General features: G+C 37.4%; 1 protein-coding gene across 3 annotated transcripts; it reads left to right on the top strand.

The window, feature by feature from the left end:
* Nucleotides 1-5,306: 5,306 nt before the first annotated feature.
* On the top strand, nucleotides 5,307-13,901 carry LOC107789965 (RNA pseudouridine synthase 7). 3 transcript variants are annotated; one of them, XM_016611844.2, is made up of 12 exons: nucleotides 5,307-5,493; nucleotides 5,595-5,638; nucleotides 5,780-5,857; nucleotides 6,225-6,325; nucleotides 6,534-6,621; nucleotides 8,341-8,419; nucleotides 9,678-9,838; nucleotides 9,975-10,040; nucleotides 10,162-10,218; nucleotides 11,618-11,749; nucleotides 12,215-12,453; nucleotides 13,278-13,901. In XM_016611844.2, exons 1-12 carry the CDS (start codon nucleotides 5,403-5,405, stop codon nucleotides 13,378-13,380), a joined length of 1,239 nt encoding a protein of 412 aa, XP_016467330.1. In that variant the 5' UTR covers nucleotides 5,307-5,402; the 3' UTR covers nucleotides 13,381-13,901. The 3 variants fall into 3 exon arrangements, with proteins under 3 accessions (XP_016467330.1, XP_016467331.1, XP_016467332.1); XM_016611845.2 differs by having other exon boundaries at nucleotides 5,308-5,493; nucleotides 9,678-9,820; XM_016611846.2 differs by lacking the exon at nucleotides 9,678-9,838 and adding an exon at nucleotides 8,550-8,632 and having other exon boundaries at nucleotides 5,314-5,493.
* Nucleotides 13,902-16,295: the final 2,394 nt, after the last annotated feature.

Below are 16,295 nucleotides of genomic sequence, written 5' to 3'. Positions count from 1 at the left end.
ACAGGGGAATACATTTCAAATGTCGAAGTTAGGAGCCTGCCTAGATAACAGAGGGATACATTTCACGTTTTGAAGTGAGGAGCCCGCCTGAAAAATAAAGAAGTCAGGAGCCCGCCTGGAGAACAGAGGAATACCTTTTTAAGTCAAGTAGTCAGTAACCCGCCGGGAGAGCGGAGGAATACAACAAAAATCAAGAGAAATACATTCAAGATCAAGAAGTCAGGAGCTCGCCTAGAGAGTAGAGGAAGACGACAATGATCAAGATGGAGATATTTAAAGGATCAGTAATCAGGTACTAGCATAGCGAGAGGGAGATCATTTCAAGAAGTCGGTGCAAAGCAGCAACAATGGATTTCACCGGGAGAATACAAGTCAACATGGCAACAAGAGTTGCAAGATCGAGTTTGAAGATGTAGATAGAAATCTTGTAACTCATAGTTGATAGACTTAGTTAGTTTTTTTTTTCATTTTGATGTAATAACAGGACCGCGAATCAAAACCTCGACGAAACGGCACCTCGACTGGCTCTCCACCTCGGCATACTCAATCATCTCACTCACTTCTGAACTACACGTGACCTGATTCCTTTATAGTCAAGGATATATAGGCAGCCCAAATACCAGGGCTCAGTCACATTTCCCTTTTCTCTTAAGTTTTGGTCTCTTTAAATAAGGGTCGGGTCAAAAAAACATGTCTAGTCGTTCTTTGTCTGAAAACTCTTCACGTTTCCAGTCAAAGAGGGGTAGCTGTAGGCATGTGATTTTTGACCTTCCCCAAAACTTTTATATTTTTAGCACGTAAATATTTAATTTAGGCCTAATATAGCTATTTCAACTCATTTTAACTCTTTTATTTTATTTTCTTACAAGAAAAATAAAAATTACAAACAAGTATTTTAGTTTATGTACTTTTCATAAAAAATAATTTTAAAAAAATAGTACCTTATTTTTATCTTTATATAATTTCGAAAACACAAAAATAGTTTATATTTAGTTTAATTAATTAGGATTAGCTTTGGTATTGTGCAATATTTCTATCTTATTTTAAAATGCATTATGTAGTATTTCAGATTATGAAAAAATACAAAAAAAACTATATATTGCATCTGCATTTTGGATTTTATTTTACATTTTTAGATTAATTAAGTAAGTTATTGTTGAAAAAATAGAAAAAGATCATAACAAATAGTCATGTTACATTTTACTCTTTAATTTTCAAATTTTGGCAATTTTCTTTTAATTTGATTTTTAATTAGTTGTAATAATTATTAGGGTTAATTAATTTAATTGTCTAAGATAATTTGGGGATAGAAATTAATTTAGGTTTTATTTAAAAAAAATGAAAAAAGAGTCTTACCTAACTAATTAAGAAGCTTCTATATTGGTAGGGTAAAACTAACACTAATGAAAATTAAATAATAACACTAACTAGTGGATAATTAAAGAAGTTAAAAGTATAATTTGTAATGGAAGATGCACTAATTTGATGCCTATTTAGAGATTAGAGAGCTGGAGAAAGAGAGGAGGGAGTTCAAAATATAGAGAGGAAAAAAAGATGGCTTCTTCTTAACGGAGACAGGGGTATACACTCGATATACAGTCAGTATACATTCTATATACACTAGAGATACTCTCGATATACACTGGATATACACGGACAGCCAACGAAAAGAGGGTCTTCTTCCTCCTCAAAATTCTACATCTAGAGCTTAACATCCACCATGAAAGAGCCATGAGATATCATCTTATCCACCTGAAAAATACCCCATAAAACGCCCCAAATAGTCCACTTCCAAAACTGTTCCGGCGAGTTTCGAGGTCGTCGAAGAACGTAGTTCTGAGGTTTCCGGTTCGAGGTCTCGATTTTGCTTGCGGTTCCTGTTTGACTTTGCCGCTGTTGTTTTGTTTGAATTTGGAAGATAAGGTCAGATCCTATTTTCTAGCACTTTGATAATACTACTATATCAGTGTTGATCTTCTCAGCTAGTTTGGTTATTGTTGATTTTGCATCCCTGTATTTGTTTGACGTAAAATATTTTATTATCTTTGGTTAGTTGAAAAGTATTGCTATTTATATCATTGTGTCCTTTAGATGTGTTTTAATGATGTGTTGTATGTAGTTGTCAAATTAGTGTCTTTATTTATTATATTAGCTGTTAACTTTAAAGATGCCTGAATAATGTGTTGTATCGTATATCTACTTGTGAAATGGTCATGTTTCATATTATTAAATCCTATGAATATTCTCACGATATTTTGTCAATAAAGAATTTAATATCTTTTGATCTCTTCTATTTTGGTTTCACCTGAACCTATGTCAAACAATTTTGATATGCTTATTTTCTGCACATATTGGAGCAAATGTTTACTTTAGCAGTAATGTACCGCAGATGTATCCACAATAGTTCTCCTATTGAAGATGGTTTTCCACAATATATTTTGTTCATAATCCATAGTCCGCATATAACTAATTTTAATCCTTTAGAAATCGAGGCGTGCCATTAGTTGAATTTTCCATGGCCCTCGCAAATTTGAAAGTGCGTAGTTGCTTTAGGCGCGTTATTTTAATAATTTATCTTCCTAAACTCGGGTGCGCATTTATGTGACCCAAATCTAAATCTCAACAATGTTGGATAAAATACGTCATGGACCGCGGGTGCATTTATGTGACGGGGTTCAAGACGTGTTTTAGATGACGTTGAATTTTTCTTAAAAAATTAAATAAAGAAAAGCGGTTTAAGTTAAAATTTGCACATAGGTTTAAACATGTACTAAAATCAGATAATAGGCCAATTATAACAGTTGAGCGACCGTGCTAGAATCACGGAACTCGGGAATGCCTAACACCTTCTCCCGGGTTAACAGAATTCCTTACCCGGATTTATGTGTTCGCAGACTGTAATACAGAGTCAATCTTTTCCTCGATTCGGGATTTGAACCGGTGACTTGAGACACCATTAATTATCCCAAGTGGCGACTCTAAATTTTAATTAAAATAATCCCGTTTCGATTATCACTTAAATTGAAAAAAAAAACTCCCTTTATTATACCCTCCCCGGGGTGTAGGTGAAAAAGGAGGTGTGACATGGGGTATTAGAGGGGAGGTCAATAGGGTGATCATTCGTGGGGGGCATGATATTGGGTAGGGTAGTACTATAGGTGGTATTAGGGTTTGATTGGGTGGGGGGATGGTGGGTGTAGCTGATAGGGGATGGTGTTGCGTGTGAGGGGTGTAACGTGGGCCCATAGTGGTATTAAGTTTACCATCAATATTGTCCTTTCCGGGTATAAACGTGGTAATATTATTGTTATTAACGGTTTTGATATTTTGGTTTATTGGAATATTATTGTAATTAATATTATTAGTAGTGGTAATGTTAATATCTTTACTATCATTATTAGAAAGATTATCGTCTAAATTGTTTTGTTTCAACAATAGGAAGTTGTTCGAGTTTTTGGTAGGGATAATGGGGGAGGTTGTTTTACCATTGATGGATGATTGTAAGAGGTGATTTCTAGTTTTGTAACAAAATTTTTGAGAGGAGAGGAACTTACCAGACTTGGCTTCGAAAATGTTAACGCTTATACCTGGATCTTGCGTATTCTCTGGCAATTTGGAAGTCCTTTTGGGGGGATCCCTTCGTTTGTTCCTATTGAAAGGTACTGTGTGCCATATTTCTTCTAGCTTTGTATGTCCCATTTGTGGTGTTTCCAGGTCCTTGCTTGGTAATTCCTGCTTTTGCATGGTTTTTGGATGGTGGCACTGTGATTTCGTATGGCCTAAATGACCACAGAATGTGCATAGAAGTTTGTCACCTTCGTAGTGAATAAGTTGTTTATGAGAACCTATGAAGAGGAAAGGGGTGACAAGTTTATTTAGGGGAAGTTCCACACAGAGGTGGGCGTATCTCCCTCGGAGGGCAACCAACGTACAAACATCAACTTTTAGGAGCCTTCCTACTTTTTGTAGAATTTCTTCGTCATAAAATTCAATGGGGAGCTGGGGAAGTCTAATCCAGATTGCCGTATAAGATTGAGTTGCTTTGGACGCTACAAAGTTTGGAATCCATCTTTGCACTGAGAGGAAGTGACCATAGAGGAACCATGGACCCTTTTGGAATACATTAACCATGTTTTCTTCTTTGATAAAACGAACAATATAGTAGTCCTCCCCTAGATCAATTAATGGGAAGTTTTCTGAAGGTTTCCACAGGTCCATTAATTTCTTTTTCAACAGATCGTGTGTGATTCTTTTCCCTTGTAATTTTATAATAAGAGAGAATCTCTAGGGATGGTAGATTCGTTGTTTATCTTCACTTGTGATAGGTACAGAGATGTTGTGTTCCTGGGGAGGGCTTTTTAGCTCGAGTGGGTTCTCTGAATCATAGTGGCACTCCATTTGGGTTTGGTGGCTTAAGCTTGGTTCTGTAATAAAGTCTATGTCTTTGTTAAGGAGCTTATCCTTGAAGGAGATGGTTTCCATTGTCTTAGTATTGATCTCCATGGAACTAGTGGTAGGGAGTATATCCGGTGGTTTAGGCAGGATTACTGAGGAGTTGGGAGTTTGAGACATTGAGAAGCAGATTCTAAGATAAGTTAATGAAACGTCTCGTTTCAACTTGAAAGCTAGGCACTCTATTTTTGGTGGAGTTCAAGTGTTCAACGAGAATTAGAGTCTTTTAATGAAAAGAAAATTGGTCGAGTCCTATTGTTTTGGGCTTAGGCAATCTTTTAAGATATAAAAAGATAAATCAAAATTCAAAATAACAATTAAAATGCATAAAATATTTAAAATTATTTACAAAAGATATTATATTGTATATAAATGATTATTAAATTTTGTATATAATTAGTTAGTTTGGTTCGGTTTATTTTTCGATTTTTTAAAATATAACCAAAACCAAACCAAATATTATCGGTTTTTAAATTTAAAACCAAAACCAATTCAAATCAAGAAAAATATCGGTTTACTTAATCGGTTTGATTCGGTTTTCGGTTTAGATTCGGTTTTCGGTTTAGATCAGTTTCCCGTCAAACCGTGAATACCCCTATGTATAATTATCTCCAATTTTAATCCAAAACGTCGATAATTTGAATCCCATGGGAAGTTTGTACAATTATCTCCAATTTTAATCCAAAAGGAACCTTAATCCTTTCCCCCCGAAAAGGAACCTTACTATATTTGCTTAAAAAAATATCTCCTTTAATACATCAGGTTTCTTCTTGCATTTATAATTGACAAAGGAAAATCTGATTTAGATGCCAAAAAGAGAAAAATAAAAACACATCAAAATAGAAATGCAAAATTGGATTATTTTTGCAGTCAAGGTTACTGTTTACTAAACAAGGTAGAAAGTAAAACCGAAGAAGCAGAGCAATAGAGTCGGGTTACTATTTACTAAAATGAACATGAAAAGGAAGCGAGGGGATATGGAGATAGTGTGGCAAACTCCCGCCAACCCACCGGAACGCCATGACTACATCTTCCGCAATGGTAAGTTTCTTCAGCTTTGCCTCGTATCCAACTTCTGATACCTATTGCGTTGTCTTTTCTCTGCAACAAACTTTTTATGCTTTTATGTTCTGCTTCTGCAGGAATACGCTATGTCAGACCTTACTACTTCGAATTCATTTCTCATGTATGAGCTACTACTCTCTTTGTTTATCTGCCTATTTAACAGATGCTGATTGATTGAATTGGCCATTTTCTTAATGAATTTGTCAAAACCCTAATTAAACCCTGTATATGAATTTAAATTTGGTTTGAATTCATTTTTCAGGTGAAGAACCGGTGGGCTGGGAAGACAATTGTTGATCTCTTCTCTGAAGAATTTAAAGGGAGACCTCGTGATTACTATGTATGTTGTTTCTAATCGTTAAGTAGTACATTTGTTGTGTATGTATTTCCTTCTCTTTTGGTTGTTTGTCTATCTGTTTTTTGATTTATTTTATGTGTTGTCTAATATGCATGTTAGGTCATAAATGAATAGTTGCAATTGTACTGATGTAAATGGTTTGATATATGTTACATTCAGACAGGCCTAACTGTGATTTTAGTTTTTTGAATTGGAAATTCTGTGAAGTTGAATTATTAGAGTGATGATAGCATATTTTTATAGCCTACCCTGATTGTTCGAGCACATTCTTGGTTGTCTTAAATACCTACTAGACGTTCGCTAGTGTACAACTGTATAGTGCAGAGGCTGATTTAGATGACTTATCTAGGAATCCGCTGTTAAATCTGGACGTATACAAGTTGATGGACAAAAGGTGCATCTTTCATATGTAGTGCAGTCATCACAAAAGATTAGCCATTTCTTGCACAGGTTTGTACTTATTCAAATTCTGGCCTCAAACATTTAGTTTAGCGATATTTCCTTCTGCTTGGTATTTCTGTGGTCAATCCTTCAATAGATTTTGGTTTCTTGATTTAGCATGTGTTAGTGATGGATCATAGACTAAGCATCTGATTTGACATTCTCTAATCCTGTTCTGTTATGCAATTATGAGAACATGACTTACAAAAGGCTGTAGGCATGAACCACCAGTGATGTCGTGGGATGTCGAAATACTATGTGAAGAACCAGACGTGCTGACAGTGTGCAAGCCTGCATCTGTTCCAGTAAGATAATAATGATTTCAATCTTTATATATTTGTTTCTTGAGAAAGTGCTATGTTAAGATTGTGTGGAATATGTTAAGATTGATTTGTTTGGAAGTTTGGGAAAGAACCAGCACTTATTGATGTTATAAATCCGGTCACCTTCTGTGGACAGATAATGTAGTACCACCATTAGATCCATCATGCCATTATTCAAGCACACATAAGAATCTAGCAATCCTGAAGGTAAAGTGGAACAATTAGCTGGCATACTGTGAATCTAGCATGCCCTCTTCATGAACTTTTTCTTTTTTCTGTTATAAATAAAGTTTTACATAATTATGATTTAATTTTGTGTTTAGATCTGATAATACAATATTGACCAAAAAGAACAATGGTAAGCTGTTATCGATGGTTCACCGCATGTCTCTTATATTTTTGAATATGTAAGGCACAAAATCATGCATTTATACACAATGTTGTATAATTTTTGGTTAAGGAACTCACTTTTATATATTTCCATTGTTATTTTCTCTTCTCTCGGTTTGGTTCACTGATTCTTTATCTAATACTCGTGTAGTTCCCATGGTAGCATAACTCGAAACTTCATTTATCAAGATGATTATAATAAACCTAATACGGTGAACCCTCAGCAGAATATAGTAAGAAGTAGGAGAAAAGGTGAACTTTTTATTTTTCTTTAGAAAGTTGAGCTTTTTATTTATCTAAAAAGGTGAACTTCTGTTACTAAAGTAAGGACCTGGACCTGGACCTGGAATGACACTGTTAATTGTGTTTACACTCAACACTTGCTTATATTTTCTGGCCTTTAGAAGATATAGAGAATGCTGTATTTTAAGAGGTAGTTGTGAACCCTCAGGTATTGGCCTGGTGGCAATTGACTTGAGCCTTGGGGTTTGCTCCCTTTCAAGTTCTCAAGTTCTAAACCCACTGGGTGCAAACAATTTCTGAGGGCCATCGGACTGGGTAAAACCTGAATTAACCGTGGTGCACTTGCGGGAAACTCCTTGCCGAGGGCCTGTGCACCCCGGGAATAGTCGGGGCTCGAAGAGACTCGGACACCCGGTGCAAATAAAAAAAAAATAAAAAAAAAAGAGGTAGTTGTGCAATTTCACAAATTTAGTATCTTGGAGGTGTTAGTCATGTTTGAATTAGCATTACACGTTGGCATCTAGTGGCTAATTTCCCCCTGTTTCACCAATTATTTGAATAATCTAAATTGTGGATCCATGTGGAAATGCCTTCTTCCTTCCCCTCCAATTTTTCAAGGACTAGTTAAGTTTGTCTCAGAGTTGACACTTATCTCCATCTACGTGCTGCATAGCTTTCCCCTTTTACCACTCGGTTGCATGCTTATGATCCATAGCACAGACCCTTTGAAACAGATTCTCACCATGTCACGACTCCTCAAAAAGAATCTACATACTGAATCAGAGGAACTGATAGATTTGATAGCATCCCTCTAAGAAGAGGAGGGACATACTTTTGCTTTTGATCTGTAAATGCTTTTCCCTGCACTCTTGATGCTATTTTATCAATACAATTACCAGTCATGAAAAAGAAAACTTCCCAAAGAATCTATTATCCACGTTTGTGTTGGATGGCTAACTCATTTCCGAAGATAGCATTACGCTTTATTCACTTATATTTGCCGTATTGTCCTTGCTTCAGCCTTCACCATTCATATATATAATGTAAGCAATGTCTTCTCACTGGTAGGTTCATCCATGTGGACAATACCGCAAGAATACGGTCGTTGGTATACTACAAGCTGAGTATGGCTTGGCACCTTTGTTTCGTATCCTCTGTTCCCTAACGGCAGTAGGGCATAACTCTTTGTTTTGTCACTCTTTAATGGGAGAGTGTACATTTCACAAGGCACATTAAATATAGCATTTGTTGTAGTCTTCTCTTGACTCTTATTTTAGCGGTTCATCGCCTAGATCGCTTAGTCTCAGGACTACTTATCTTGGCTAGAAGTGCTTCTAGGGCTGACCTCTTCAGGCAACAGGTATATTTTCTGTTTATTATAATTGCAATGAACTGCAAAATGACATAAATTATAAAAATAATAGATTTTGAATGCATTATTGCTGTCTAACCGCACCTATTTCTCCTTATTCTTTGTCAATATCGATAGTTTAGCGGTATGAGATGAATAAGTTCCAAATATAACTAGATTTAGTTAGACTCCAGCAGCTTTGTGTTCAGTTGCTTGTGAGGAGGTGTTAAAATGGTTCTTGTCAAATTCTTTGAAACTGATTGTTGACACATACGATATTCTTATTAAATGCCTGATCTTACAATCTTACTTTGTGCTCCAGGATTTCAAATTAAGGGATTTTCTTTCAAGTTTTAATGAATAGAGAGCATATTGCTGTACTATTCTCAATGTGGCGTTTGAAACCTAACTAATCTAACTCAGATTTCTAATTTTGCTATCTGTGTCCAGAAGGCTCTTATTGAACTAATTTAATTCTTGTTGATAAATACTGTATGCTCTTCTAAATATCTCTTCAATAAGAGGTAGAATATCTTCCAATTAATGTTGGTTTTAGTACATGAGGATTATTGTCTACTTCCTAAAATTCTACAACAGACGTTCTTGAAGATCATTTTTTTATATCTTGGCGTCAAAATCTGAGCTCATGCAACAACTGGTCAACAACTGGTGCATATTGATGCATAGAGTTGAAAATACAAGGTTCTTATTGTGTTGAAGTTAGCTTCATCAGAAGTTTCTTGGTCCATACATATATTATGGAGACTATTTCCACAGCTATACAGTATACATTTAATTGAGCATATGACTCTGTGAGGTTTAAGTGCACTTTTGAGTTACTTGTAGGAACCCTCTCCTGTTCTTCTTCTTATTTGCTTCAGCTGCTAAGCTTTGCTGCACTTCTGCTAGTAGAATCTGTTCAGGTGAAAGTTAACTCAATTTCAGAATTTTGGCCATGATAATTGGGCGACCTACATTCCTTGCAGTCAGTTGCAAAAACTCATCCAGATAAATGTCTTACAGTTCTTAGAACATTTTCCTTAACCTAGAGCAGCTCCAATTTTCCTCTTCTGCTCTGACTTTTCAGAAGAGTATCCATTGAGTTCTTCATTCACTGCTAAATTGATCTTTTACATGGTTGGCGTGGAAGACTGTAAGCACATGCGAAGTCAAACCAATGTATTTCAGACTCAAGAGGTCCATACTTTCCACCCAGTAAAGTGTAAACTAATCTTTTGAACTGCTGAATAAATAACTCTGGTTTTCTTTGATTCCATCCTTCAATTCCGTCTATTGTTAACTGAACAGGTGTTTCTAAACCCTTATTAAGTACACTAACTGGGTTTTTCAGATAGAATCAGGAGCAGTGCAGAAACAGTATATTGCGAGAGTGATCGGAGTGTTCCCTGACAAGCAGGTACCTTTCATCTTGCCATTCATTCCCCTTTCGGCAGCATCCCCTCTTTAACTCTACTCTCCTTCACAATTACTACGTTTTTGCTTTTTTGACTTGTCTTTTCTCCTTGCTTTTTCCTTAGCAAGTTGTGAATGCTAATGTCAATTACAATGCCCGAGAAGGGAGAAGCACAGTTGAGGTAAGGTGTTTTCTTGAAGCGTGTACATCATTAGTACCTGTTCTCCCCTCTTTCTAGTAAATTTGCTCTTTTAGCTTTTGTCTCTTGTTTATAAGATTTAGCTCAGCTTATGATGTTGGTTGATTCAGCTCTTGCATAGAACATGACTTGCATTATAGTATTTGAACCAGTACAAACATAATATTCACCAATCTGGAGGGAAAGCTGTAGGACTGGAAGCTTCCTTTTGCGCTGCAGAATGCTTGAGTCTTGCACAAATGATGGAGTGACGATAAACAACTATTTCTCATTCAGTATTCTACTTATTTCTACATTTAAAAACAAATGCGATACTGATCCTTAAAAGAGAAGTTACACGTAAGCCCCTGCCTCTTCCCCATGTCCCAACTTCCCATTTGGTGGCTACAGATTGGGCAGAAAGATGAGAGGATTTTAGTACCTGAAAGGTTGTAAGAGAACATATTGTTTCTGCGTTATAGAGCTTTGGTTCAACATTTTTGTTGATAGAAATCGTGCAAAGTAGTCAAATTTTCTTTTCGCAGTAACACAACATAAATGACTGCAACTTTCCTGTATCTGAGCTAGTTCCCAGGAAACTAAAAGATTTGTTTCTCCCCCTATATTTTCCATTCTTAAAATTCAGAATTATTAGCCTGTCACTAATCGATATGACACCAATTTTATTTATTCACAATATTAACCTGCCTAATTTGGTTATTCTTACACGTCACTCACTATCTACTCCTTGCCTCCCTCATATCTCTGCAGTGTCAGAACTCGTGCTCTCTGAAAACTCTTTTGCCGTAATTTGCTAATCTTTTTGAATCTTCCCCCTCAACCGTTCTTCTTTCTTCTTTCATTCTAACCCATCACTTATCAATTGTAACTTGATGCTATCTCTTGGAGTGGATGAAGTGTAACCATGTGCTGACAACAATTGGGCGACACAATATAGGCTTTTTGCTAATTCTTGAGGGTATGGCAACTCTTTGTATTTGTAAAGTAATTTTCCCAAATTGTTTTACTTCCCTTTTTCACCTAGAGGAATTATAGTAGAATATTGGAGGTCTTTTGCTACAAAGTCAAGGAAAATAAAAAGTTGAGAACCAGAACAACGTTTGACCGCCAAAAGTGCGTTGAGAAATGTGTTGTTTACTTTTTCATTGAGTGAGGAGATTATGTTCCAAGGTATCCACCTGCGGAGATCAAAATATCAATGCAGGGCTGGCTGTAAAAGCACAATTGATTGACTTATCTATTGTTTGTAATTTTGTAGCTGAATAACATTGATTTGCATTGTGTTTTGCGCTTAGAAAATACACAGTGTTATGAGTGGGTTTCTGTTTCTTGTTTGATATTATTTGTCATGCTTGTAATCTTGGGCTAATCGTTCTAGTAGGTGGGGGATGACCAGGGAAATAGTACTGCTTCACTGAAGGGAAAGACTGCATGTACCAAATTTACAAGGATTAGTACCAACGAGAAGCACAGCATTGTTTTGTGCGAACCCGTCACCGGCAGGACACATCAGGTATGTAGAATGTGATTGATAATTTTCTCGTATTGTTTATGTCTCTTTATACCCACGCTTCCCCCAATTAATACAAAAGAGAAACCTTTCTGCATTTTGTTGAATCATCTGTTGCTTTTTATTTATATTTTTGTGACTTGAATATCTTTTTTGCTTGAGTACCATCTCTGTTTATCATTCTAGCTCTTAAGTTTATCTGTTTTTGTCATAATCCATAATGAGAGTAGAATAGATTCATTTGTTGTTAAATTGCATCTTCAAATTATTTATGCCTTTAAAATAAGATACCTTTTGTCCTCGATTTTAATAGGCCTTTTCTTTAAATTTTCTCTGGTTGAGGCATTTCTATTGAATGTGGTTTCTGAATTTTTTATTCTTGTTGGTTAGAACAGTGGCATTGCTACCAAAATTCTCTCCTCAAGTATAATTAGCTTGATATACCTAACAAAATTTGCTTCAAAACAGATACGTGTGCATCTGCAATATACAGGTCATCCTATAGCCAATGATATGCTCTACCTGTCTGAACTCGTGTCTAGTCGTTCTGCTGAAGGATCGAGTGCGGATAGAGCTGCAGCTAAATCATGTTCTCCTCCAGAGCCCATCTCTCTTGAAAATGGCATTAGTGACACGGCAAATGACTCCAATGAAGATTTCAGCATTGATCCTATGTGTACAAATTGTCCAAATCTTGCTCCGAAAGGGTAAGGATGGTCTCTGTATTGCATAATTCATGATGGATCGATTCTGGAGTGCATGTCCAACCTTGTAGTTACTGTCCATACATGTCTATGGTTGAGGGCTATGGCGACCCTTAAATTTTGCCAAGTACTGTTGTAACATAGCAATTTGCTTAAGGAGAGGTATTTCGAGGGTGCAGTCATTGAAAGTTTTTTCTAACCATAAACACCTTTATGTCTAACAGTCAAGAGATCTCTCCTTCTTAAGCTATATCCAGGTTTACTACTTAAGCCAATTGTTTCTCGGTGAGCATAGACCTATGAGGCTCATCCAAAATAATGGATTTCTTGTATCCGGATTCCCAAAACCAATAATATTTCCGGATTCACAAAACAACTAATATTCCAATTTTTAGTTTGCATTTAAGAAATTTCAATTTCCTGGCTAACACAAAATCTGGGTACCATCCACTCTGTATTTAGAAAACACACGGCAATGTAAGCTTCCTTTGTTTCAATGGTTCAAGGTCATTTGGCACCGGGAAATATTGAATGGCTGACATTCTTAACATTACTAGTGCGCTTTAGCCTAAATTTACTGAACTTTTTCTTGGTAGAGCTTCTTTGTTTGCTCATTTAAGATCTTGTGTTCTTTTATGACTAAATGGTTGGTAAGCTTGTGCACAACCCCTCGGTTTAGGTTTTGAGGCCTAGACTATGAATGTGTGGCTAGTTTCATCTGGTTGTTTTTCTAGTTGAAAAAAGTACCATATGTGACCTTGCTCTTGGTTTTAGAAGCCTTTCTCATTTCTGGCTTGATTAATGCCCTTTATAATTTCAAAATGCAGGTATGAGGGAAATGAAGAGGGTCTATGGCTGCATTGTGTAAAATATTCAGGACCTGACTGGATATATGAATGTCCACTTCCAGATTGGGCATCCCTAAGTTGATATGCTCTTTCAACATTCATTATACGTCTGATTTCAGAACTGTATTATGCTCTTGGTTCTCCGCCTCTTGTGCTCTGTTCATTCTTGTGAATCTGGATGCATTGTGGTCCTGGTAAACTTCTGGAGTTATGCGAATGTGATTGGGGAGACACCCATACGGTGTTTATGGTCTTCGTATGGTGCACGGTCTACCTTGAATTTGGATTTATGGGAGGTTAGCTTTGGAGACCTTTCGAGCTCAACTGGTTTATGAACAAGTGTTTTGCAGCAATTGTTCCAGAAACAATTTGTGGAAGTCGCCTGTGTTTGGCAGAGATGATTTTCTTTCACCATGTTAATATTGGATTACTCAGAATCTACCCCCTTCATTTGTAAACCAGCAGTACGGAACCATCGGCAATTAATAGATGCCTGGTTCTCTGTTGCAAAATTGCATTATCTGGAAATTGTTTGACAAAAAAATATAGACCTTGGTTTAGCTAATTAAATTTATATAAATGAGGGTTAATTTTAGTTACCAATAATATTCCTAAGATGAAATTCTCAGAAGTGTAAGAAATAATATGTAAAGATAGTACGCTAGCAACGGCGGTACACAATCAATATTTAAGAAGTCAAAGGGAGTAGTGTAGCATTAAATAGTGATGAATAGAAGTAAATGAAACTTATGTAAATAGAATAAATGAGTCACCCAAGAAAGGATGAAATTAGTGAATGTTCTTTCTGGCGATGATGAGTGATGGATAAGCCTTCGAATATTTGAGTTATTCTTGGAACCGGTGGAGAAGTGTAGACAAGAATCTTAGTGAAAAAGGTTGTGTTTGTATGCTTGCAATAAGATCCGATTCCCTTTTTCAAGTCAAAACATATTTTACAAATGAATATCACCTGTCCTCTATCTTTCTATTTATAGGGAGCATGTTCCTTAAAACCCTAACTGTACAAGTGTTGAGAATATTCTCTTTTATGTCCTATCTTGAAACTAACCGTTATAACTCTGTCAAGGGTGCTCGACCTCGGCCTTGATCCTTGATGACTCCTCAGCTTTAACCCTTGCTGACTCTTTGACCACGAACTTTATCGTTTCTTAGATCACTTCGACAAGCGATAGCTGGAACGTTCCACCAATACAATTTTTACTTAAGTATTCTAAAGATAGATTTTGACCCATACAATTAGTCCCTCCGCTTATTGAGGCTGGCTTTGCGGACGTGTTCGATGAGCGGATTGTGTTGTTGGTGGTCGAGCTAATCAAGCGGACTACTTAGGTCGTGGTTGTTGCAGTGAGCACGTAACGTGGTCCTCTGTGGGCCGCACATTTCAAATGCTTCGAATTTCCGGGGGATTTGTTGGAGTTATGCTGTTCACGAGTTAGAATGACGTCATGATGTCATGCGTCATTATACGCATATTCCCGATGCGTCGTTTTGTTTCGCGCTTGACCTTTGATTAGACTTGCCGGTTCGGTTTCGGTGCCAATCATGATGAGCCGTTTTTGGTTCCAGTGCCATGACCTTTATGAATAGAGGTCTTTGAACACGACTTTGGAGTTTAAATCTTCTAAAGCTTCAAGATCTCATACCTTCCTCTTGCTCTCCTCTTCTCCGAATTTCTCTTCTCTGTTTCAGCGACTTACATTGCTCTTCATTCCCCCTTGTTTGTTATTCTCCTTCCTTACATTGAATCATATCTAACATACCTTCTGAGGCTGGAGAGGGGAGTCGTGTTGCTCCTTTGGCAATGGTGTTCCCCTCTCATGGGGAGAGCGTTCCTGCCACCATTGAGGACGAAGCCTTCCAATTGGTGGAAGAGATAATCCCACGCAACTCTGATTCCCGGTCCGATTTCACCAAATCACCAGAGGCCGCACTTGGAGTTTTTTTGTCACGACCTAATTTTCCCTATAGGCCGTGATGGCGCCCAACGCTTCTGCGAAAAGAATCTCGCACCTGCGGATGCGCACTTGCGCCAGGCTCCCGCACCTACGAACCCAGGCCTGGCTGGCCACTTTCGCTTCTGCGAGCAAGGCGCTTCACCTGCGGTGCCGCTCCTGCGGCCATTCCCACCGCAGGTGCGAACGCACAAGATGCCAGCCACCTTCAGCTCTTCTCTAAAGTGCAATCAAGCTATGTCGACCCTCCGAATCCTACACGGCCCCCCGAGCCTCGACCAAACACACCAACAAGTTCGTAAACATAAAATGGACTCGCTCAAACCCTCGGAACACATAAAACAACATAAAAACTAAGAATTGCACCCCAAAACCAAATCGAATCAACTTATGAACTTAAAGTTTTTTCCAGCTTACTCGAACGTGCCGATCATACTTAGACTACTCGGAATGACATGCAAATTTTGCGTGCAAGTCATAAAACACCATACAAAACTATTTTCAGGCTTGGAATCCCAAATGGACCTCGATAACACCAGAGCCTACTCCAAACCAAACTTAAAGAACTTGAAAACCTTCAATGCGCCTACTTTCAATATTAAGCACTAAAACGCTCCCGGGTCATCCGAAACCCGATCCAAACGTACGCCCAAGTCCAAAATCACCATAAGAACCTATTGGGACTGTCAAATCCCTGTTCCGAGGTCGTTTACTCAAAATGTTGACTCAAGTCATACTTAACCTTTATAAGCTACTATTAAGGAACTAAGTGTTCCGATTTCAACCCGAACCAACCATCCCCGTACGTCATAAAATAGTAAAAGAATATACGAGGAGTCTTAATTAGGGAAACATGGATCTAGAAAACAAAGTGACCAGTTGAGTCATTACATTTTCGATCAGTGATGATAGTCAAGGAATTATCGGAGTTTAAGGCCAAATTCGGCCTTCCCAATCATATTGAGTTGATCCCGGCCGAGTGGGATATGGTACAGGTCCACTGTCCTAGGTATTGTGCCCTCTA

Source organism: Nicotiana tabacum, chromosome 6, assembly GCF_000715075.1.
Source record: "Nicotiana tabacum cultivar K326 chromosome 6, ASM71507v2, whole genome shotgun sequence".
Classification (NCBI taxonomy): Eukaryota; Viridiplantae; Streptophyta; class Magnoliopsida; order Solanales; family Solanaceae; genus Nicotiana; species Nicotiana tabacum.
Note: the sequence above shows the minus strand (reverse complement) of the source record. Positions and strands in the feature narration are given on the sequence as shown.